We start from the raw sequence: 25,015 nt of genomic DNA, 5'->3' as shown, positions 1-25,015 counted from the left end.
AAAGGTTGGAGATGTTGTGGATGGTGTGGAGGGCTGTCAGAGGTTACAGCGAAACATTAATAGGATGCAAAACTGGGCTGAGAAGTGGCAGATGGAATTCAACCCAGAAAAGTGTGAAGTGGTTCATTTTGGTAGGTTAAATATGATGACAGAATATAGTATTAATGGTAAGACTCTTGGCAGTGTGGAGGATCAGAGGGATCTTGGGGTTCGAGTCCATAGGACACTCAAAGCAGCTGCGCAAGTTGACTCTGTGGTTAAGAAGGCATACAGTGTATTCGCCTTCATCAATCGTGGAATTGAATTTAAGAACTGAGAGGTAATGTTGCAGCTATATAGGACCCTGGTCAGATCCCACTTGGAGTACTGTGCTCAGTTCTGGTTGCCTCACTACAGGAAGGATGTGGAAACCATAGAAAGGGTGCAGAGGAGATTTACAAGGATGTTGCCTGGATTGGGGAGCATGCCTTATGAGAATAGGTTGAGTGAACTTGGCAGAGGTGTATAAGATGATGAGAGGCATTGATCGTGTGGATAGTCAGAGACTTTTTCCCAGGGATGATATGGTTGCCACAGGAGGACACAGGTTTAAGGTGCTTGGGAGTAGGTACAGAGGAGATGTCGGGGGTAAGTTTTTTTTACACAGAGAGTGGTGAGTGCGTAGAATGGGCTGCCGGCAACAGTGGTGGTGGCGGATACGATGGGGTCTTTTAAGAGACTTTTGGATAGGTGCATGGAGCTTTGAAAAATAGAGGGCTATGGGTAAGACTAGTCATTTCTAAGGAAGGGACATGTTCGGCACAACTTTGTGGGCTGAAGGGCCTGTATTATGCTGGAGATTTTCTATGTTCCTAAGATTTTTACTCATGTATGTGAAGGATGCAAGAAATAAAGTCAATTCAATTCTTTCAGCCATGATTCAGTGATGCCTACATCATACATGCCAATCTGTAACTGTGCTACAAGTTCATCTAACTTATTCTGCATCCTACATGCAGTTGAATGTAACACCTTCAGTCTTGTATTTACCCTTTTTGATTTTATCTGCCTGTTGACTGCAATTTTGCCCTTTCAACAGCCTCTTCTTGCTGGGAGTTTCAGTACACATTGCCCCAGCACAATCATGCCAGTTCCCATCCCCCTGTCAAATCAGTTTAAGCTCTTCTGAACAACACTAGCCAACCTGCCCATAAGGATATTGAACCCCCTCAGGTTCAGGTGTAACCCGTCCCTTTCGTACAGGTCATACCTTCCTCAGAAGAGATCCCAATAAACCATAAATCTGAACCCCTGCCCCCTGCACCAGTTCCTCAGCCACACATTGACCTGCCAAATCATCCAATTCTTACCCTCACTGGTACGTGGAACAGACAGCAATCCAGAGATTACTACTCTGGTGGTCCTATTTTTCAGCTTTCTAACTAGCTCCAAAAAATCACTCTTCAGGACCTTCTCACCTTGTGTACCCATATCATCCATGCCAATATGTACAAAGACTTCTCGCAGCTCACCCTCACCCTTGAGAATGCCATGGATCCAATCCAAGATATCCCTGATCCTGGCATCAGGGAGGCAACAGACCATCCAGGTGTCTATTGCGCCCACAGAGTATTGTCTCTGTTCCTCTGATTATGGAATCTCCTGTCAACACTGCACTCCTCTTCACCTCTCTGCTTTTCTGAACCACAGCCAGAGACCTGGTCATTATGGTTCCCCCGCAGGTTGTCCTCCTCAATAGTATCCAAACTAGTATATTTATTATTGAGGGGAATGGCCACAGATGAACTCTGCATTGGCTGTGCATTTCCCCTCCTTCTCCTGACAGTCAACCAGTTACCTGTCTCCTGCAGCCTAGGGGTGACTACTTCCCTGTAGCTCCTATCATTCTCCTGTTTGAGTTGAAGGTCATTGAGCTGCATCTCCAGTTCCTTAATACATTCTCTCTGGAGCTGTGGCTCAGTCCACCCGGTGCAGATGTGGTTATCCGGGAGACTGAACGCCTCCCAGACTTCCCACATCCTAGAGAGTAGAAAACTTTGCCTCTGGAGCCATTCTCAGTACACTACTATGCCCACACAGATGAACAATTAAGAACTGAAAGAAAGCAACTTACTGGATACTTTACCTCGCCTGTGCCTGATCTCGCCTAAGCCTGACGAACCGAAGCCACTCTAAACACTGGCACACTCAAAAGAATGGGCGCTCCACTTGCACTTGTATTATTTTTATTGGCCCTTTCTAATGAATCCTTCTTGTGATTGGTCACTCCTCAGCTCAAAGAAACTGCTTTTAAATCTTGATTGCGGTCCTGATTGATAGGTAGCTCTTTTTACACAAGCCCTAACATTGAGTTTTCAGGACTACTTACACAATTGTTATGTAATCATTTTGACTACTCAAGCTGCTTGTGTCAAAAAGTGCTGCTTCTTTGGAGATGAATTTCTAAAGGTGCAGAATTCAAAGACTGGGAAGATACCTGAAACTTGGTGCAGATGTGGTTGAGTCTTTGTGGAAAGACAAAGCAGCACTGGGCCCAAATGCAAAGATGATTTACAATGATCAGACAAAAGATTCTGCAAATGTTGGAAATGCTGGACGAAGTCAGTAGTTCAGGCAGCATCGATGGAAGAAAACAACAGTTGCCATTTTGGGCCAAGATTTCTCTCCATAGATGCTGTCTAACTTGCTGGATTATAAATATAAAGCAGTCCTAATAAATATAAGGATGAAATACACGTGATCAGAATTTGGAAATGGGAGAGATGAGTTGTGGGACCTTTTGTGCAGTTTCATCAAGAAGGTGCTTAAGAGAGGCATATCTGCAAATTGTTAGGTGAAAACGGTTAATTAGTTCATTGGGAATAGCAAATAAAAATAGTTATCATTAAACAGAGTGGTCATGGTGGGAGTGGGTGAGTGTTGGAGTGAGGAGCTGAGGTTCTGACATGAAGAGGCAGAGCTAAGCTAAGGCTCTGGTAAGCTCATTTTCACTTTCTTATTGCACTGTTAAGAGTTCAAAGTTCAAAAGCTCAGAGTAAATTTATGATCAAAGTACATATATGTCACCATATACAACCCTGAGATTATTTTCTTGCAGGCATACAAAATAAATCAATGAAATACTGCACCACCAGGTGACAACCTGTGTGCAAAAGACAACAAATGGAGCAAATACAAAGAAAGGGAAAAATAAATATTCTAAATCGGCAAGTTATTTGTTTTTGCTGGTCTCCCCTCTCACTGTGTGACACCTCTCTGTCTTTTTATTAGGGAGAGAGAAAGTAAGTCTGTGGTATGTTGAATTGTCAGGTAATCGATTAGCTTTTGTTCTGCTACAGATCATGGTCTCCCTTTGCTATTGCTTGCTTGGTGTGTGGAGGATACTGATTTTTTTTGCTGAAATAAATGGAGGGGGAGAGAAGGGTCATTGCTTTCCTATTGTTTGTGCATGGGGGTGGGGGGAGTTGGGGGGCTTTGGCGTACTAACTGGGGTTCTAACGTTTTTACTGTCACTCATTCTTTGGGGCACTCTTCTGCTTTTGTAGATGTCTGCAAAGAACAACAATTTCAGGTTTTATATTGTTTGTATTTTCTGATATTAAATGGAATTATTGAACTATTGAACATGAAAAGAAGAGTCCTTTGGTTGTGGGATCAGTCCAGTGATGGGGCAAATGAAGTTGAGTAAAGTTTGGTTCAAGAGTTTGATGATTGAGGGGTAATACCGTTCCTGACCTGGTCGTGAGTCTTGGCCTCCTGTACCACCTTTCCGATGGCAGCAGCGAAAAGGAAGCATGACCAGGGTAGTGGGGTTCACTGAAGATAGATTATGCTTTCTTGTGACAATGCTTCATGCAGATGTGCTCAAAGGTGGGGTAGGTTTTACCCATGAAGAACTGGGCCATTTCTACTACTTTTTGCAGAGTTTTTTGTTTAAGGGCATTGGCATTTCCACGCTAGCCAGCAATACAGCCAATGGTAATACTCTCCAGCACACATCTATAGAAGTTTGTCACAGTTTTACATATCATGCCAACTCTTTGCAAACGTAAAAGGAAGAGGTGGCGTTTCCGTGCTTTCTTCATCATTGTACTTTTGTGCAGGACCCAGGACATGTGCTTTGAAATGCTAACACCAAGGAATTTAAAGTTGCTGACCCTCTCCACACCTGATCCCCCAGTGAGGTCTCTGGGTTCCTCCTCCTGAAGTCAGTAATCAGCTCTTTGGTCTTGCTGACAATGAATTGCTGTAGCACCACTCAGTTGAGCCACATTTTCAATCTCCATCCTAAATGCAGATTCATCAGCACCTTTGATTCAGCTTCTGACAGTGGCGTTGTCAGCAAACTTGACTATGGCATTGAAACTTTTGAGCTGTGTTTAATAACACGGTCATAAGTGTAACGCAAGTAGAGTAGGAGATGAAACACACAGCTTTCTCATTAAGAAGTTTGTATGTCCTCCCAGTGAATGCATGGGTTTTCACTGGGTTCTCCAGTTTTCTCCCACAGTTAGAAGGTTAAATTGGCCATTGTAAATTGTCCAGTGATTAGGCTAGGGTTAAATAAGTGAGATGCTGGGCGGTGTGGCTCGTTGGACCAAACTCCTGAGCAAGTAGAGGCGCTGTCGTAACTGCACTTACCTGCTGAGTCTAGGACAAGTCCTCTGCAATAATAACACCAAGGAACTTAAAGTTGCTGACCCTTTCCACCTCTGATCCTGTGATAAGGATTGGCTCACGAATTTCTGGTTTTCTTTTCCTGAAGCCAAAAATCAGTTTCTTGGTCTTGCTGACATTAAGTAAGAGGCTATTGTTCTGACACCATCCAGCCAGATTTTCCATCTCCCTCCTATACAGTGATTCATCACCACCTTTGACTTGGCCTACTACAGTGGTGTCATCAGCAAACTTAAATATGGCATTGGAGCAGTGCTTAGTCACACAGTCACAAGTATAAAGCGAGTAGAGCAGGGGGCTAAACACACAGCCTTGTGGTGCACCTGTGGTTGATGGAGATTGTGGAGATTTCGTTGCCAATCCGAGCTGACTGGTAATGTAGTCAGAGCTGTGGGAATGGCAGTCAGAGCAGTGGTGTGCTCCTCTTGTGGGATGTGGGAAGTCAGGAAGCCCTCCACTGTCCCTGATGACTACATCTCTGAGAAGTGCTTCTGGCTGCAGCTCCTTGCTGATCATGTAAGGGAATTAAACCTGAAGATGGATGATCCATGAATCATTCGGGAGACTGAGGACATGATAAACAAGAGTTACAGGGAGGCAGTAAGTTGCAGGAGGTAGGTTGCTGGTTTATGTCTAGACAGGGAAAGGGAATAGGCATATACTGCAGAGTCCCCCTGTGGCTGTCCCCCTCATAACAATTAATCTGCTTTGGATACTTTTGAGCAGGATAACCTATTAGGGGAAAGCTGCAGCAGCCAGGTCTCTGGCACTGTCTGGCTCTGTGGCTCCAAAGGGAAGGGGCAGAAGTGAATGGTAGTGATAAGGGAGTTATCAGTTTGGGGAACATACAGGAGATTCTGTGGATGTAACTGAGACTCCCGGATGCAACGTTCCCTCCCTGGTGTTAGGATCAGAAATGTCTCATATAGGGCCCACAGTTTCTTAAGGGGGAAGATGAGTAGCCAGATGACATGATACAGCAACATAGCTAGCAAAAGGGAAGAAGTCCTCATGAGTGAATGTAGGGAGTTAGGAAGGAAACTAAAGAAGGACCTCAAGGGTAGCAATCTCTGGATTGCTGCCTGTGCCATGTGCCAGTGAGGATAAAAGTAGGACGACATGGCAGACGAATGCATGGCTGAAGTTGGTGAAAGTAGTTTTCAGATTTATGGATCATTGGCATCTGTGGAATGTATGACCTGTACAAAAGGAACAGGTTAGACCAAAGCTAAAGGGAGCCAATATCCTTGTGAGTAAGTTTGCTTGAGCAACCCTCCTGTTGGGGAGGATTTAAACTGGATTTGCAGGGTATGGGAACCTGAATAATGGGTCAAATGATAGTCAATTGGTGTAAAGGTAGAGGCAATGTGGAGAGAGACTGAGGAAAGAGGGACAGTGGTGAGACATAAATACATTCAGCTTGATAAGTTGAAATGTATTTACTTCAATACAAGAAGTATTAAGGACAAGAGTGACAAACTTAGAAAAATGGAACAGTGCATGGAATTAAGATGTTGTGGCCATTACCAAAACTTGGCTCTCTTGAGGGCAGAATTGTCTGCTTGATGTTCTGGAGTTTAGATGTTTCAAAAGGGATCGGGGTGGAGGTAAAAGATTGGGGGGGGGAAGAGGCAATAGCATTCCTAATTAGGGATAGTATCACAACTGCAGCGAAGAAAGATGTTGAGGAGAGATCGTCTGCTGAGTCAGGGTGGGAGGAAGTCAGAAACAGGAAGGGAGCAAACAATCGATTGAGACTATTCTATAGGTTGCCCAATAGCAACAGAGATGGTGAGAATGGAGAGTAGGCAGATTTTGGGATGGTACAAAAATAACCAGATTGTTATCATGGATGCCTTCAACTTCCCTAATAATGACTAGCACCTCCTCAGTGCAAAAAGATGAGGCAAAATTTGTTAGGTGTAATCATGAATTAATCCTGACACAGTACTTGGACAGGTAGACTGGAGGAAAGGCCATACTAGTGCCATGTAATGAAGCTTGTCAAGGAACAGATCACTCAGTGAGCAAACAATGGTGTCCACAGCTCCCTAACCTTTAGCATAGCCATTCACAAGGATAGGGCCAGATAGTATGGGAAAGTATTTAATTGAGGGACAGCTATGTATTTCACTTTTGAGACATGGAAAGAATAGTAAGGTAAATGAACCACAATTGATAAAAGATGTGGATTATTTAGTCAAGAGGAAAAACAAAGCATAGTTAAGATATAGAAAGCAAGGCTCAGACAGGGCTCAAGCTGCAACGTAGTTTACAAATGGAATTTTTTGAGAGTTAGAAGGGGACATGAGAAGGGCTTGGTGAGCATGATTAAGGAAAACCAAAAAGGCATTTTATGCCTATGTGAAGAGCAGGAGGATGACTGAAGTGATTTCTGATTTCCTTCCAGCAACTTTCCATTGTCTCAAAAAATAATCTCATCAGGATACCGACTTCTAATCTGACAGAAAAACGGAAGTTTCGTCAACATTAAAGCCACCTGAAGCAATTCAGGACAAGAATGCCCAACCTGATTGCACCCTACCTACCGTAGCAGACAAGAATTCATTCCACCACCTGTGTGCCATGGTAATTGTCCGTACCATCTACAAAATGTACTGCAGTTTCTGACCTTCAACTACTCACAGCACCTCCCTGTCATGACCTTTACTATCAAGAAGCACAAGCGCATGGGAACATCGCCTAATTCCTACAAGTCCTCGAAGTATATCACCACTGATTCTTTGCTATTAGGTCAGAACAATCCATTTCCTTAGACCGGCCTTTAAGTAGGACAATGGTTTTTTTTTAAATAGCTCAAGAGCAGTTACAGTACGGACGGACAGTAAAAGCTGGTTAAGCATTCAAGAAAAGTAAATAAAAAGCAACTCCCAGCAGCTCTTAAAAATGTGCTAGCAAATGACAGTTGAATTTCAAGGAGACGTGAATATGGTTCCTGCATCACCTATCCTTCCCCCTCAGCTTCATTCCACTTCGCTGCCAGTAACTTCCATTTCCCCAAGCCCACCAACTCGGAACGTGGTTCTTCACTCCAACCCAAAATGAAGGCATCACCACAGCCTATGGTCAACGGTGCGTCGACAACTCACCGCACACCTCCCACCCAGTTCATGGCTCCTCCACCTTTCCGTCTCCGTTCCCGCCGCGGCGCTCGAGACCCTTCGGGCATCGCGAGATCTCCACGCAATTCACGCCGGTCTTTCACCGGAGCCCGGTGGACGTAGCGCGAAAGGGCTCTTCAGATTAGCGGCAAAGATCTCGGTCCAGCGGTTTGGGGAGAAAATATTACCCCACCCACCATTAAGCGGTAACAAGTGAAATTTAATCTGAATCAATCGTATTCCCTTCCCCAACATCCACCCACTGCCTTGACATCCGTCCCTCCGGTCTCCACCTGACCACCAACACCTTGCAACGGCCCCACTTCCTTCCCTCACCCTCTACTGTTCCAAGCCTCCTTTCTTTCTTCTTTCCTTTAATTCTCTCACGCTCCATTTAACATTTATAAATACCATTTGCACCTTTGCTCTGCAATTTTTAACTGACCCGAAATCTTTCTTTCCACAGTTCTGTCGCAAAGGGAAAACTCGATATGACGGCGAACTCAATTCTCCTGAAGAGGGAACGTTTTAGGTGAAATGGATAATTGTGAATTCAGTTTCCTCGAATGCATTTTAATTTATCATGCCACTTTTTAAAGTTAAACAATTTTGGTGATATTAGTAACTGCCCTCTTGTTGGTATTCTCCCACCAGTGGAAACATTTTAATATCTGCAGAGTCAGCTCCCTAAGGCTTATAATATTTGATTGTATCTCATTTTAAACTTCTAAAGAATAAAGATCTAGTTTCTTCAGCTGCTTGTGACGGGACAACCTTTTCATCCCTGGATTTAGCCCAGTGATTTTTTTCTTTTGTACTGACTGTAATAACAGTATATAGTTTCTTAAATAAGGAGACCAAAACTGCACAATATACCAACTCTGGCATCATCATTTCCCTGTGCAAACATTGTAACAACTCTTTCCATATTTCTAAACTCTAATCAACTTGTAACCCTTTTCTAACACCTTTTGCCCCTTCTTGCTATTTTTACTTAAGCACACACAGATTCTCATCTGCAATCTTCTTCCATTTAAATTTTAAACAGCCTTTAGATTCCTGTCAATGAATCCTGTCAAGTGTGTAAGTTCACATTGTCCCACATTAAGCTACCAATTTTTGCCCACTCATATAACCTATTAAAGAGTTAAAATATTCTCACTGCAATGTGTCCCACCTATTTTCGTGCCATTGGCATCTGTAGCTTCTATCAATATTACTGAGTTAAAAGTTACTCAGATTCATCACCACCCTCATTTCTGCCAAAAAGGTTCTTGCATAGTTTTAGTCTAAGGCAAATCTAGGAATGTAGAGTTATTCATGCACAAATGCATAGCCCAGGATAATAATGGTATGAACTTTATCTGCTGTAAATGCCAGTCTGAAAGTCACCAAAAACGTAGCATCCATGGATACCTTCCTGCATCCAACATTGCTCTGCTACCAATGACACTGCTGATCTTAGTATGCAATCTTGTTCCTCTACTAGCTAATCATTATGAAAATAAAAATACTTTTCAATGAAGCTCGTTTTCTGTAATCATAAATTTTTGAGCATATTGCTTGAAAGTGGTGCAATTGGTGTGTAATGAGCTACTATTAAGTCTGAACAAGTGATTACTCAGATAACACACACAAAAGTTGCTGGTGAATGCAGCAGGCCAGGCAGCATCTCTAGGAAGAGGTACAGTCGAGGTACCTCTGGTCTTTTGCCTGCTCTGGATTTCTTTATTGCTAACTGCCGACGGGACATCAACCATCTCGACTTCACCGCACCTTGTTCCCATTCCAACCTCACTCCTTCCGAACGCTCTGCTCTCCACTCCCTCCGCACTAATCCTAACCTTACTATAAAACAGGCCGATAAGGTGGGTGCTGTTGTAGTCTGGCGTACTGACCTCTACCCTGCTGAGGCACAGCAACAACTCGCAGATACCTCCTCTTATTTACCCCTCGATCGTGACCCCACTAAGGAGCACCAGGCCATTGTCTCCCACACCATCACTGACTTTATCCGCTCAGGGGATCCCTCATCCACTGCTACCAACCTTATCGTTCCCACACCCCGCACTTCCCGTTTCTACCTCCTTCCCAAGATCCACAAACCTGCCTGTCCTGGTAGACCTATTGTCTCAGCTTGCTCCTGCCCCACCGAACTCATTTCTGCATACCTCAACACTGTTTTATCCCCCCTTGTTCAATCCCTTCCTACCTATGTTCATGACACTTCTCACGTTCTGAAACTTTTCGATGATTTTAAGTTCCCTGGCCCCCACCGCTTTATTTTCACCATGGATGCCCAGTCCCTATATACTTCCATCCCCCATTAGGAAGGTCTCAAAGCTCTCCACTTCTTTTTGGATTCCAGTTCCCCTCTACCACCATTCTGCTCCATCTAGCGGAATTAGGCCTTACTCTTAATAATTTCTCCTTTGGCTCCTCCCACTTCCTCCAAACTAAAGGTGTAGCCATGGGCACCTGTGTGGGTCCTAGCTATGCCTGCCTTTTTGTTGGCTTTGTGGAACAATCTATGTTCCAAACCTATTCTGGTATCTGTCCCACACCTTTCCTTTGCCACATCGATGACTGCATTGGCGCTGCTTCCTGCATACAAGCTGAGCTCGTTGACTTCATTAACTTTGCCTCCAACTTTCACCCTGCCCTCAAGTTTACCTGGTCCATTTCCGACACGTCCCTCCCCTTTCTAGATCTTTCTGTCTCTATCTCTGGAGACAGCTTATTTACTGATGTCTACTATAAACCTACTGACTCTCACAGCTATCTGGACTATTCCTCTTCTCACCCTGTTTCTTACAAAAATGCCATCCCCTTCTCGCAATTCCTCCATCTCCACCGCATCTGCTCTCAGGATGAGGCTTTTCATTCCAGGATGAAGGAGATGTCCTTCTTTTTTAAAGAAAGGGGCTTCCCTTCCTCCACCATCAACTCTGCTCTCAAATGCATCTCCCCCATTTCACGCACATCTGCTCTCACTCCATCCTCCCGCCACCCCACTAGGAATAGGGTTCCACTTGTCCTCACCTACCACCCCACCAGCCTCCGGCTCCAACAGATAATTCTCCGTAACTTCCGCCACCTCCAGTGGGATCCCACCACTAAGCACATCTTTCCCTCCCCGCCTTTCTCTGCTATCAGCAGGGATCGCTCCCTACGCGACTCCCTTGTCCATTCGTCCCACCGATCTCCCTCCTGGCACTTATCCTTGTAAGCGGAACAAGTGCTACACATGCCCTTACACTTCCTCCCTCGCTACCATTCAAGGTCCCAGACAGTCCTTCCAGGTGAGGTGACAATTCACCTGTGAGTCGGCTGGGGTGATATACTGCGTCCGGTGCTCCCGATGTGGCTTTCTATATATTGGCGAGACCCAACGTAGACTGGGAGATCGTTTCACTGAACACCTACGCTCTGTCCGCCAGAGAAAGCAGGTTCTTCCAGTGGCCACACATTTTAATTCCACGTCCCATTCCCGTTCTGATATGTCTATCCACGGCCTCCTCTACTGTAAAGATGAAGCCACACTCAGATTGGAGGAACAACACCTTATATTCCGTCTGGGTAGCCTCCAACCTGATGGCATGAACATTGACTTATCAAACTTCCGCTAAGGCCCCACCTCCCCCTCGTACCCCATCCATTATTTATTTATATACACACTTTTTTTTCTCTCTCTCTCCTTTTTCTCTCTCTCTCCCTCTCACTATACCCCTTGCCCATCCTCTGGTTTCCCCCCCTCCCCCTTTTCTTTCTCCCTGGGCCTCCTGTCCCATGATCCTCTCATATCCCTTTTGCCTATCACCTGTCCAGCTCTTGGCTCCATCCCTCCCCCTCCTGCCTTCTCCTATCATTTTGGATCTCCCCCTCCCCCTCCCCCTCCCACTTTCAAATCTCTTACTAGCTCTTCTTTCAGTTAGTCCTGACGAAGGGTCTCAGCCGGAAATGTCGACTGTACCTCTTCCTAGAGATGCTGCCTGGCCTGCTGCGTTCACCAGCAACTTTTATGTGTGTTGCTTGAAATTCCAGCATCTGCAGATTTCTTCGTGTTTGAGTGATTACTCAGATTCTATGTTTATCTTTCAATAAATTATGGGTAGGAAATTTGCTCAGGGTTCTCCTGGTTTGATCTCACAATTGTCTTAGCATTACACAAAATTATGAAAGCCAATTCAGAGCTGCTATGAGAAAGTTGCCCTGTCATCATGCTTGTATCTGCCAATTTACAGATTTGAAATATTGTACCTTTCATTGTCCATTGCTATTCTAATACGTTCTGTGTGGCACAATAAATTGATCTTCAACGTGAGGATTATTAGTAAAGTCAATATGTGACAACTAAAATTCCTCTCAATGCTACCTGCATCAGTTCTCATACAGAGTGACTGTGTGATAAGGTAGTGCAGAAATGATACATTTGAGATGCAGTTTGATCAATATTCTTTTCGCTTATTTGTATTTTGACTACCTGAGAGAATTTATATTAGTAACATTTTAGAATATATTTTCACGGCAAAAATAGAGTAAGAACTCAGTATATCCACTGTAGGTCCTAAGACTTACAAGCTCTTATCCCAGAAGTTGATTGGATGCTCAACTAGTTTACAAGTGAATTGCCAGGAATATCGGTAAAGATAGCACCTAGTGCCTCCACTGAAGCATTTAATTTTTCTACAGCCTGCTATTCTTCATGATCTTTCTCTTATCCCAATTCAAGCAAATTGATATGCAATTTTATTGGTATCGTATTGATAGATATGAACTCTTAACACCCGATTTACTTTAATTCCTCCATGGATATCACCATTACTTTAATCACATTTGTTCTCTGAAAAGATGTCCAGTAAGATTGCATAAACTAACTTCATTGTAGCCTGATTTTGCTGCTCGACATTTAATCATACCTGGATCAAAGCGAAAGCTGACTGCACTCTGCTCTCCTGACCTTCTCCATTCTCAAAGGTTTCAAAGGTACATTTAATGTCAGAGAAATATATACAATATAGATCCTGAAATGCTTTTTCTTCACAACTATCCACGAAAACAGGAGTACCCCAAGGAATGAATGACAATTAAACGTTAGAACCCCAAGTCCCCCCCAGCTCCCTCCCTCCTGCACGTAAGCGGCAGCCAGCAATGGTCCCTCTCCCCACCAGCAAAATAAACCATCGGTATCCACCACCAAGCACTCCAGCTTGCAGCAAAGACAGACTTGTAGTACCCCAAAGACTATTCGATCACCCAGTATTCGACATATTACAGGCTGTCTCTCTCCTAATAAGGGAGAAAGAGGTATCTCCGTTTCACAGCAAGAGGGGAGACATAACAAACAACTTGCTGGTTTATGGTGTTACAAGTCCGTGGTGTTGCTTTTTCCGAGCTTTGTGCCCAAAGGTCTCCCACAACACACCGATCTGCTGGGACACCGACCCTTGATTCGCCCGTCTCCAGAGCCGCAAGATCGCGGCCCTCCTTTTTTTTAATACTTTATTTTCAAAATTTTCCAAAAAAAACAATGAAATCAACAAGAACATACCAGCTCAGACATGTATAAAAATGAAATAAGCAAAAACAAAGGGACATAACATTTGAGGGATGCCTATTGTACAAAGTGCTCAAAAATACTAAACTTTAAATCTCAAATGAGGGCCGTGAGAAATCAGCTGGGGGGAAATTGCTCATCCGCCCCCAGCCTCGTCCAGGTAAGCAAGAAATGAGTCCCAGATAGCCGAAAACTTTTTACTTGAATTGGTTTTCAAGAACCCAAGTTTCTCCATCTGTATGACTGAGATCATATCAGCCATCCATCTCCGAAAGGAAAGGGGAGAAGGTGATTTCCATTCCCTCAAGACAAGTCTTTTGGCAACAATCATCCCCAGCATTAGAGACTGTTGTATGGTTGCAGGGAAACAAGTAGTAGATTGCAAACAGCCAAATATAGTGAGACCACCTTCCAAGGGGAAGATATACTGCGTCCGGTGCTCCCAATGTGGCCTTTTATATATTGGCAAGACCCGACGCAGACTGGGAGACCGCTTTGCTGAACAGCTATGCTCTGTCCGCCAGAGCAAGCAGGATCTCCCAGTGGCCACACATTTTAATTCCACATCCCATTCCCATTCTGACATGTCTATCCACGGCCTCCTCTACTGTAAAGATGAAGCCACACTCAGGTTGGAGGAACAACACCTTGTATTCCGTCTGGGTAGCCTCCAACCTGATGGCATGAACATCGACTTCTCTAACTTCCGCTAATGCCCCACCTCCCCCTCGTACCCCATCTGTTACTTATTTTTATACACACATTCTTTCTCTCACTCTCCTTTTTCTCCCTCTGTCCCTCTGAATATACCCCTTGCCCATCCTCTGGGTCCCCCCCCCCCCGCATGTCTTTCTTCCCGGACCTCCTGTCCCATGATCCTCTCGTATCCCTTTTGCCTATCGCCTGTCCAGCTCTTGGCTCCATCCCTCCCCCTCCTGTCTTCTCCTATCATTTTGGATCTCCCCCTCCCCTCCAACTTTCAAATCCCTTACTCACTCTTCCTTCAGTTAGTCCTGACGAAGGGTCTTGGCCTGAAACATCGACTGCACCTCTTCCTAGAGATGCTTCCTGGCCTGCTGCGTTCACCAGCAACTTTTATGTGTGTTCCAAGGGGAAGGATCTTTTATAGGCCTTTGAGTATCAGTCAAATATTTTGAGTATCAGTCAAATATTTTGGACCTAAATCCAGTCAGTAATGGGCAAAAACAAAAGGTGTGTGACAACATAGCTTCTGTTCCTCGGCATCTATTACATATTGGTGAGACAGAAGGATAAATCCTGTGCAATCTAAGTTTAGAGTAGATGGTGGACAACTTTAAACTGGATCAGTTGGTGCCTGCTGTTAACAAACAAGCTTGTATCATAGACAAACACTTATCCCAGGCAGCTTCAGATAATTCAATGCCCAACTCCTCTGTCCAGGCATCTCTAATATTCACAGTAGATGCTACAGTGCAATTATCAAACAAACGTACAAACTTAGAAACGAGATGCCTGGAGTCAGGAGGGTTCGTTAAAATATCAAAAAACATATGTTTCTCTGGAAGGATTTCAAAATTACAAATCTTAGATTGAACGTAGTGTCTAATTTGTAAATAATGAAAAAAGTGCGAATGAGGCAGCTCAAATTTCTCTTTCAGCAAACTAAATGTTGCAAACCGTCCCTCTATGTACAGGTCTTCAATAGAAACTAGATCCTTCTCCCTCCAAGCATGGTAGGTTTTATCTGACCATGAGGGTAGAAAGGAGTGATTGAAACAGATTGGTGTTTATACAGAGGTCTCCGGTAAATTCAGAACGCTCCTAATCTGATTTAGAATTCTGACGGAATTTTTCAAAACAAAACTCAAACTTTTTGAAGTCCCAGGCTTCTCTAACTTAGAGAACAGCATGGCTGGCAAGGAGGAGTTGAGAACAGAGTTAGACTCCATACATAGCCACAAGGGAGCCCCAGGGGCTAGGTTATCCGGAGCCCCCGTTGCCAAAACATTAAAGCCCTAGCATTGACGGCCCAATTTAGTGTCTAAATACAGGTAATCCCAGCCCTCCTTCAAGCCAAGATAAGTAAAGTGATCTTTAACTACTTTGAACGGGACACTTCCAAAAAACCCTGCGTGTAGTCATTGGAGAGGGGCACAAAGTCACTTTTTGTCCAATTGATTGAGTATCCCAATAGTCTGCCAAAAGAGGTGATTGAATCTAGAGAAGAGGACTTTTCTGAGTTTTGTAAGTAGAGTATCACATCGTCAGCATATAAACTAATAAGTGTTTCAATACCTCCCACTTTCAAACCCAGAATATTTGGGTGACTTCTTATTTTTAGGGCAAGGGGCTCTACCGCAACAGCAAAAAGGGCCGGCGAGAGAGGGCATCTCTGCTGGACTGAACGGTGTTGGGGAAACAGAGTTGAATTGTCACCATTAGTTATAATAGAACACATTGGGCTGGTGTATATCAGTTTTACCCAAGATACAAATGACTTGTACAGTGACTCAAACATGTAAGGCCCCTCAATCTGGTCAAAAGCCTTCTGTGCATCAGGGGATAAAATCGCTGCCCCACTAGTTTTCCCATGATCAGCATATATAGTACTAAGGAGGCATCTGACATTGGCAAAAGAGAACCTACCCGGGACAAATCCTGTCTGATCAGGAAAAATGATAGATGACAAATGCTTATTTAGTCGGTTAGCCAGCATTTTAGTGATTACCTTTCTATCAAAATTCTGAAGTGTAATGGGCCTATAGCTGGCCAGGTCTGTTTCCTCTTTACCTTTCTTTAGAATGAAGGTAATGTTAGCCTCGTACAATGTTCTAGGCAGGGCTTTATCTCTCTTAGAGCAAGATATCATTCTAAGGAGAAGTGGGGCAAGGATATCACAGAATTTCTTTTAAAATTCACAGCCAAATCCATCAGGCCTAGCAGCCTTGCCGGATGGAAATGACTTAATGGCAGAAGTTATTTCTTCCAATGTGAAGTCAGAATCTAAGTCCTCCCTAGCAGTGTCACTAAATTTTGGCATTAAAAAAGAATCAAAGAAGTCATTCAAATCAGATTGAGTGGCATTGCATTTAGAAGTGTAGAGTTCACTGTAAAATTCTTTAAAACAGTCATTTATCTCCTTGGGGTTAGTTAACAGGGTACCCGCCCTCGATCTAATGCAATGAATTGACCTCAGGGCTTGGGCGCCCCTGAGCTGCCACGCCAGGAGGACCTCAGGCTTGTCCCCCATTTCGAAATGCTTTTGTCTTAATTTTAAGAGGAGGTTATTTATTTGACTCCCCAAGATACAATTGTACTCATATTTAAGCTTCATTATTTTATTATAATCTTCAGAGGATTTCGAAGCCTAGTATGTTGCTTCGAGGGTTGGGAGAGCATTCTCAATCTCTAATAATCGCCCTTCCCTCTCCCTCTTAGCAGCGGATTCATATGAAATTATATACCCACTAATTACAACTTTTACTATCTCCCAGAGTGTAGAATCTGACACCTCACCGTTATTGTTAATTTCTATAAAATCTTTTAATCTGGTGATGATATATTCTATAAATTTCTTATCGGTGAGTAGGGAGGGGTTAAATCTCCAGGAATAGATTCGTTTGGAAAGGCAGAGATTTAGGGACATTGTCAAGGGGCTGTGGTCAGAAATGAATCTATTATGATATTTTGTATTGGTAACACGAGATATTAAATGAGAGTCAACCAAAAAAATAGTCTATTCTACCGTAAGATTTGTGAACATGAGAATAATAAGAAAAGTCCTTGTCAGTGGGATGTTGAACTCGCCAAATATCTACTAAATTTCTAGATCTCATCAAATTATTTAGGGCCTGCACTGACACAATATTTGAGGGCGGGTGGGAGGACAATCTATCTAAATATGGATCTAGGTAGCAATTCAAGTCACCGCCGATTATTATATTTGAATTACTGGCATCCGGAAGTAAATCAAAAACTTACCTAAAAAAATTTGGCTCATCTGTGTTTGGACCATAAATATTAAGGAAGATTAGTGGAAACGAATTAATGGTGCCAGAGATAGTAATAAACCTGCCGAGAGGATCTGTGGTCATGGAAGTGAGTTGAAATGGAATATTTTTTCTAAAGAGGATAGCCACACCATGGGCAAGAGAAGTAAATGGTGACTGGTAAATCTGCAATATCTAGCTAGATCTCAATCTGCATTGCTCAGTTACTTTGATATGGGTTTCCTGTAGAAAAAATCACATCCGCAGATAGAGATTTGAGATGTCTGAAAACTTTTATCCCTCTTTACAACATGACCAAGGCCCTTAACATTCCACGAGACTATTGTAATAGCTTTACCCCCCGCCCACCCCAGCTGCGTTCTACCACAAGGCCTCTGCATATGAGAATAAAAAAGAGATTATTAGAGTTGAGCCCAAAAATAGTAAACAATGCAAAATAACTGGCAGCCTCATAAGAACATAACATACACAAAAAAAACATGTCTGAGCCATAAACAAGGACAACACACACCCTAGCCCACCCCCCTTCGTGTCTCCCTAAACTAGACACATAGTTCCCCATTTCCATCCCAAAAGGAGCTGCTGGGCAGGTAACTCATATTTATCAATTATCACAAACCCCCCCTCCAAGAAAATTTACAACACAAATTATATAATACCGCTAAACAAATTGTATTAGGGCTGGGGAGAGTTATCTAATGCCCGCACCTGAAGCTGAACAATCATGATACCAACTAAAGTTTAACCCTTATAATAACAAAAATATTTAGAACATTCTCTGCAATTAAATCCCAGTGTGGCATACAGCATTGCAAGACTACGTATAACAAGCAGGTCCCTCCCCTTATCCCAACATAGAAACCGGCACAAATATAAGCTGAATAAACAGTGTTAATATATCTACTCCCTTTTGCATGCATTATTCCTTAAAAAGAATTGTGCTGCTTCTAACAGGTCGTTGTATACTTTAGGTGCTCTTCCATCTTCTTGATAAATATTGAGCCTAGCCGGATACCGCAGAGTGCGCTTGACTCCTCCATCATGCAGAGTTTGCAGTACATCACGATAGGCGTGACGTTTTGTCATCACCTCATTAGTATAATCCGGGAAGATCAAGACCTTATTTCCCTTGTACTCCATGGGTTGTAGTCCGCTGCAGAGCAGGATCAGCTCTTTCACTTGAAAGTGATGGATACGTGCCAAGATGGTGCACGGTTTAGTGCCGGCAGCCAACTTTGGCTGGAGAGAGTGATGCGCATGATCGACTTTAACCAGGTACGGGAAATGCTCTTCCCCAAGCAACTTGGGAATCAGTTGGGAAACAAATTCGGTAGGTTTACCATCCTCCTCGTGCTCTTGCATCCCTACAATCTTAATATTATGTCTCCAGGAACAAGCCTCTAAGTCATGCACTTTAGCTTCAAGCTGGCTATTTTGTGTCATTAGCTCTGAATATTTGGCTTCAAGCTCTTGCACGCATGCTTCAAGGTCGCTAGTGGTTAGTTTTTGATTAGCCACACAGGCTTGTATATCAGCCTGTGAGGCCACAAGCATCTGAAACTTGGTCTCAAAAACATCAAAGCAGTCGTTCATGCCGCGCAGAACTGACTCAGTAATCTCCTGACCTAATTCCTTGCGCATGACGTAAGTTTTATCTGGCGGTATCTCAGACGTGGGGAAGTTCTTTACAGACCCGTTGTTAACACTAACTTCAGTAGTTTGGCAGTCAGTGGTCTTGGCTTTGTTTGCCTTTGGCATTGTCAAACTTTTCCAGACACTTAGTTTAGGCATACACTGTTGGCCTATGAATGAATAAAACACGGTATAATAGTAATTTTATCGAGGCCTCGGAGAGGAGCACTGACCAAACACGTCTAATCCATACGCATGCGCACTAGCACCCCCAATTTCGGCCCTCCTAAAGTGAGCTAAGCTCTTAGGCCGCGCCCTTGGCATATTGAATAACTGCCAGTCATGAAACCCCTACAGCGGGTCCCATTCCCGCAATAAACTGAAGTCAGTGTGTAACTCCAGGTCAGGGTCTCCAAAACAACCCTGAAAGGGAAAAATAGAGCTATTAAAGATGAAAATAGAGTTGTTTCTGGAGATGCAAGCAAAGGAGTTGCTATTAGGTGCCATTGTGTCCTCCTAAGCTTCTTTTATGGTTATTTGCAGAAATTACTTTATTGATGCCACATTTGAAGTGCTTGAGCAGAGGATCTGGTGATGCAAGTGCGTATGAAAGACTGAGTACATCTTAGAAGGAGCTTTTGCTTTGTCAGAACCTGCTATATTCTACATAATCCACCTGTCATGAAGGTGCTGCCCATTTCCCAATGATCACTGCAAAAGGAAGAGAAAACAGGACAATAAAAAATAGAAAGGCTGGAACAAAAGTTTCTCTCTGTACATACATCAAGAATAATGTTAACAATCCTGCAATTTATTAAGAAGCTAATGGAATCATTATCTGAACTAGGAAAATGCAAGCAAAAGAACTTAAGTGTTATTAAGGCTTGGAAGCTAAAGATAATAACTTACATAATGTTGTATAAGTGCAAGTAATGTATATTTCTACAAGTGAGAGTTGACTTCAATATGTTGCTACTGTTGAATTCTCCATGATATCTTTGAGATCACTGATGAATAAAAATTTACCTGGACTAAAGAATTAATGTATCCACAGCTACATATTTTCTCTAGGGAGGGTTAAAACTCAACATTTCCAGCATCTGCAGATTTCCTCGTGTTGGCAGTCTACTTAATTCATCATTTTGAATATTCATTGCTTTTCACCACAGGGAAACTAATTAATTACAATGTGTATTTTTTACACAATAGATGGGAGCAACTTATCATGACTTTGTCAATAGAAATTTGCTTCTATTACCTAGAAAGATAAAATACTCGAATGAGTGAGCTACACCAACACAAAATGTTGCCACTGTGATTTGGAATTACATTTGCTCATTAATGTGCTTGGTTGAAATCTTGTAACTCCTCATTGAAACACTTTTCCAGGATGGTAAACCTATGGCAAGGTGGATTGTGCAAAAATTTTGTTGGCACATTCCTGAACCCTCACAGAAAAAGATACATAAGGATTTACCTATAAACCTTTAACTATGACTTTTGGTTCTTTTGTTGTGAGATGTTGCTAACTTACCCTGTTGAAGTCAATAAACCCAAAATCCCAAACAGTTGTTTTGTTTTTAATTTTCTCTTCAAATAATGCATTGAACTGAATCAATTTGTGATTGTTATTGTATGAATCTCATTTGTGAGGGTTCAGGACATGCCCTTGTCCCATTACTACAGTCAAGGAAGAGGTACATGAGCCTGAAAACACATACTCAGTGTTTCAGGCAACACACACAAAATGCTGGAGGAGCTCAGCAGGCCAGGCAGCATCTGTGGAAAAAAGTACAGTCGACATTTCAGGCCGAGACCCTTCAGGAACTGCTTCTTCCCCGTGTCCATCAGATATCTGAATGGACAATGAACTCATGAATATCACTTTATTACTTTTTGTTTTGCTCTCTTTTTGCACTACTCATTTAATTTATTGTTTTTATATGCTTATAGTAATTTATATTTTTTATTAGTATGTGTTGCAATGTACTGCTGCACAAAACAACAAAATTCACGACATATGCCAGTGATATTAAACCTGATTGTGATTCTGTTAACCAAATCTAAGTCATTTCACATTTCTGGATCCTGGTATTACTGAGGTCATGTCGTTTATAATTTTACAAACTATTATGAGTGGTAGATCTAGGGAAAGCTCTGTAAGTACTGGCTAAAGAAGTTAATAATGATTTCCTTTAGATACTTAAGAAGAGTGGACTAGTATTTCTTTTCCTTGATACCTTTGTTCTCATAAATTTATGTGCAATGTTGGATCATCATGGAAATATTTTCCATTGTTTATTTTCCTAATGGTAGAAACAGCAAATAAGAATTCTCAAAGCCATATTCATAGATATGCAATGATTGGTTTTCTAGCAAGTTACACATTTACAAATGAATGATAGCATATAAGTATTAATTAGAAAATTAAAAAGGGTAACAGAGGAGATAAAAATCAGGGTTGGATGACAAGATCCAAATTAGGATAAGGAGCTGTGCCACGGAAATAGATCTTGGTAAAGTCCTGAATTGATAGAGATGAAGCATGAATAAAATTAGTCATACACTTTCCTGAGCCCTCTAATCATTGTCAATTTATGTCAGGTCTGTAGTTAAAATAGTGTGTCCATCTACAGTAGGTGATACAGAAACAACCCAGGCCTTTAAGGTTCAGCTGCCTAATTTATTTATGAGGAGGCCAATCTTTCTATATATGAATTTGTGTAAGATTGGTTGTTTTTCAATGAGCGATCCATGTAGGTTGCAAGATGAAATTTCATTTCTGTTCCATACCTGAGATCATCAAACATGAAAAGTAGGGTATGTTTTTAAATGTTTATGTCCTCTGTTTCAGTATTATGCAAGATATATGTTGCTAGGAAATGTAAAGACATAAATAATTTGCCTGAAAAGTACAAGCATTGGACAGATTTGTTTTATTTTGCTTTATATCCACCATGCTACCATCTTTTGAATGTATTGTTCTCTGTTTAAATATGTCCTGGTGATCACATGCAGCCAACAATGGCAGGACAAGATTCCAAACAAATGCAGTACCTGAGAAATTAGATTTTATCTGTGTTTAGTTGTATTGCATGACTAAAGCTATATTGAGCATAACATTAGTTTAAATCCAGAAAGAAGCACTAAAATGGAACCAGTATGTCTTCCAATGAGATCCATACAATTCAGTGCATGTGTGAATGCAGTGGCAGGGATCCGCATCTAAAGATACATTTTCTATGGAATCAAGGCAGCAGCGACACATTTTTGTCATTGAGAAAAAACCAAAGGCTGAAATCTTCTTGAATCAAATCTACCAGTGAGAGGCATTTGGCCTGAGGGCGGGGCAGTAAGATTGCAGTGGAGTTCTGCAGGAGACCCACCAGGACCAGCATTTAAAGAGCCGGCTCGAAATGAAGAGAACAATCTTCCCAGAATGAAAACCCCAGAACCTGGACTAGGGCACTAGCCTCCCCGGCATCTGGGACATATTCAAGGTGCAATTCTTCAAGAAGACAGCATCCATCTCTGACCCTCATCACCTAGGACATGCTCTCTTCTTGTTGCCATCATCAGGGATGGTGCCTGAAGGCACACACTCAACAATTCAGGAATAGCTTATTCCCCTCTGTCATGAAATTTCTGAATGGACTTTGAACTCATGAACACTACCTCATTATTTTTTTTCTCTTTTTCCAATACTTAATTAATTTAAAATTTTAAATATATTGTAAATATATTATATATATGTAGTTTTTTTATGTACTGCTGCTGCTTAACAACAAATTTCACAACCTGTGCCAATGATATTAAACCTGATTCTGATTCTGATATTGTCATATGAAATTTCATGATCTCACAAGACCTGTCAAGGTAAATTGAAAAAAAACTTGCAATCACATCCACCTATGTGAACAAATTCCAGCAATACAATCTGAGAGAAGTTACTCATCAGTGCATTACTATTTCCTTTGAGCTCTGATGATTGAATCCTCCACTATCAACTTCCTAAGGCCATCATTGATCAGAAATTTAGTGTCTGGCGGGAGCAGGAGCAGCACAACGTGCAGTTGTCCAACCTGGTGAGACAAAGGAGGGGCCAGGCCCGGAGTCACCCCATAGTGCCCGGAACCTCCAAGTGTTGCAAACTAATCCCTCGAACATGAAGTCTAACAGGAGGCAGATCAAATGGCCTGCAGCTAACATGACTTCACTGTGGAAGCAGTTTGATGACGATGTTAACCAAATTCCGGAGGCAACGGCGAAGGGAGGGCTTGATAGGAAGCTGCAAGCCATGACAACAATTATTGTTAATATCGCAGCTGAACGGTTCGGAGAAGAGGAGAAGGAAGGCTCCAAAGCATCTTACTGGAAAAACCAAAGAGCATTGAGGATCCACAACATCAGGCAGGAGATGAAAGCACTGAAGTCCCAATACAAGGAGGCAGGAGAAGAGGAGCACATTGGCTTGGCCCAGCTGATGTGCATACTACGAAAGAAGATCAGGGTCCTCCGCCGGGCAGAGTGGCATCGGAGGCGACGGCGTGAAAGGGCTCAAAAACGTGCTGCCTTTATCGCCAACCCCTTCAAGTTCACCAAGGAGTTGCTGGGGGAGAAGCACAGTGGGAAACTGGCCTGTTCGCAGGAAGACATAGACCAACATCTGAAGAAGATATATAATGTTCCTGAAAGACAGCAGGAGTTGGGGGAGTGCGACATCCTAATAGACCCACCTGAACCGGATGTGCAGTTCGACATGTCAGAGCTGCAACTAAAGGAAGTCAGAGAGGTCGTCCGCAAAGCAAGGGCAAGCTCGGCTCCAGGACCAAGCAACACCTCGTACAAAGTGTACAAGAACTGCCCCAAACTCCTGCTGCGTCTGTGGAAGATCCTGAGAACCTTTTGGAGAAGGGGGAAGATCCCAGAGCAGTGGAGTGTGGCTGAAGGGGTGTGGATCCCGAAGGAGGAAAATGCCACCCAGATAGATCAGTTTCGCATCATCTTCCTGCTGTTTGACGAGGCGAAGATCTTCTTCAGTGCAGTTTCCAACCGGTTGTGCACCTACCTAGCAAAGAACACCTATATTGATACATCAGTCCAGAAGGGTGGCATTTCAGGGATGCCAGGCTGTCTGGAGCACATCGGTGTGGTGGCACAGCTCATCATGGAGGCCAGAGAAAACAAGGGCAACCTGTCAGTGTTGTGGCTCGGCCTGGCAAATGCATATGGCTCCATTCCGCACAAGCTGGTGCAGCTCACACTGACCAAATATCATGTCCCCAGCAGAATCAGAGACCGTATCGCTGATTATTACAGCAACTTCAGGATGAGGGTCTCTTCAGGAGCAATTTACATCAACCTGGCACAAGGTGGAGGTCGGCATCATCACAGGGTGCACTATCTCAGTGGCACTGTTCTCCCTAGCCATGAACATGCTCACTAAGTCTGCTGAACCTGAGTCCAGAGGGCCCAGAATGAATTCCGCTCAGTGGCAACCACCTATCAGGGCATTCATGGATGACCTCACAGTCACCACAGAATCAGTCCCAGGCTGCCGGAGGATTCTGCAAGGGCTCGAAAAGCTGGTGGAGTGGGCCCGGATGCGTTTCAAACCTGCCAAATCAAGATCGATGGTGCTGAGGAAAGGGAAGGTAGAGAACAAGTTCCGGTTCAGCATCGCAGGCACAGCCATCCCAACCATCACAGAAAAGCCAGTCAAGAGCTTAGGCAAAGTTTTTGACAGCTTTTTAAGGGACACAACATCCATTCAGGCAACCTGCACCGAGTTGGATAGCTGGCTGAAATCTGTGGACAAGTCTGGCCTACCTGGGAAGTTTAAAGCCTGGGTGTATCAGCATGGCATTCTTCCCAGAATCCTGTGGCCCCTCCTCATCTATGCAGTTCCGATCTCGACAGTCGAAACCTTAGAGAGGAGGGTTAACAACCACCTCAGGAGATGGCTGGGGCTGCCAAAGAGCCTGAGCACCACAACAAACTGCAACTGCCCTTCAAATCTTTGGAGGAAGAATTCA

The 25,015-nt window shown here is 43.2% G+C and overlaps 1 protein-coding gene and 1 long non-coding RNA gene across 3 annotated transcripts in view; one reads left to right on the top strand and one right to left on the bottom strand.

Moving 5' to 3' along the window:
• The window catches only part of LOC134359364 (regulator of DNA class I crossover intermediates 1-like), a 72,296-nt gene extending 64,305 nt beyond the window's left edge, over positions 1–7,991 (bottom strand). The window contains exon 1 of one of the 2 annotated variants that reach the window (XM_063072501.1): positions 7,788–7,991. In XM_063072501.1, coding sequence (XP_062928571.1) covers positions 7,788–7,867 — 80 coding nt within the window. In that variant the 5' untranslated portion in view covers positions 7,868–7,991. The remainder of the gene's footprint in view (positions 1–7,787) is intronic. The other variant, XM_063072500.1, reaches the window with a different exon arrangement.
• LOC134359365 (uncharacterized) lies at positions 7,903–20,006 on the top strand. Its single transcript, XR_010021093.1, has 3 exons — positions 7,903–8,005; positions 8,266–8,331; positions 19,524–20,006. It is a non-coding gene; the product is annotated as an uncharacterized LOC134359365 (long non-coding RNA).
• Positions 20,007–25,015: the final 5,009 nt, after the last annotated feature.

The sequence above is a fragment of the Mobula hypostoma genome, chromosome 20 (assembly GCF_963921235.1).
Source record: "Mobula hypostoma chromosome 20, sMobHyp1.1, whole genome shotgun sequence".
Classification (NCBI taxonomy): domain Eukaryota; kingdom Metazoa; phylum Chordata; class Chondrichthyes; order Myliobatiformes; family Myliobatidae; genus Mobula; species Mobula hypostoma.
This window is presented reverse-complemented; position numbering and strand designations above follow the sequence as displayed.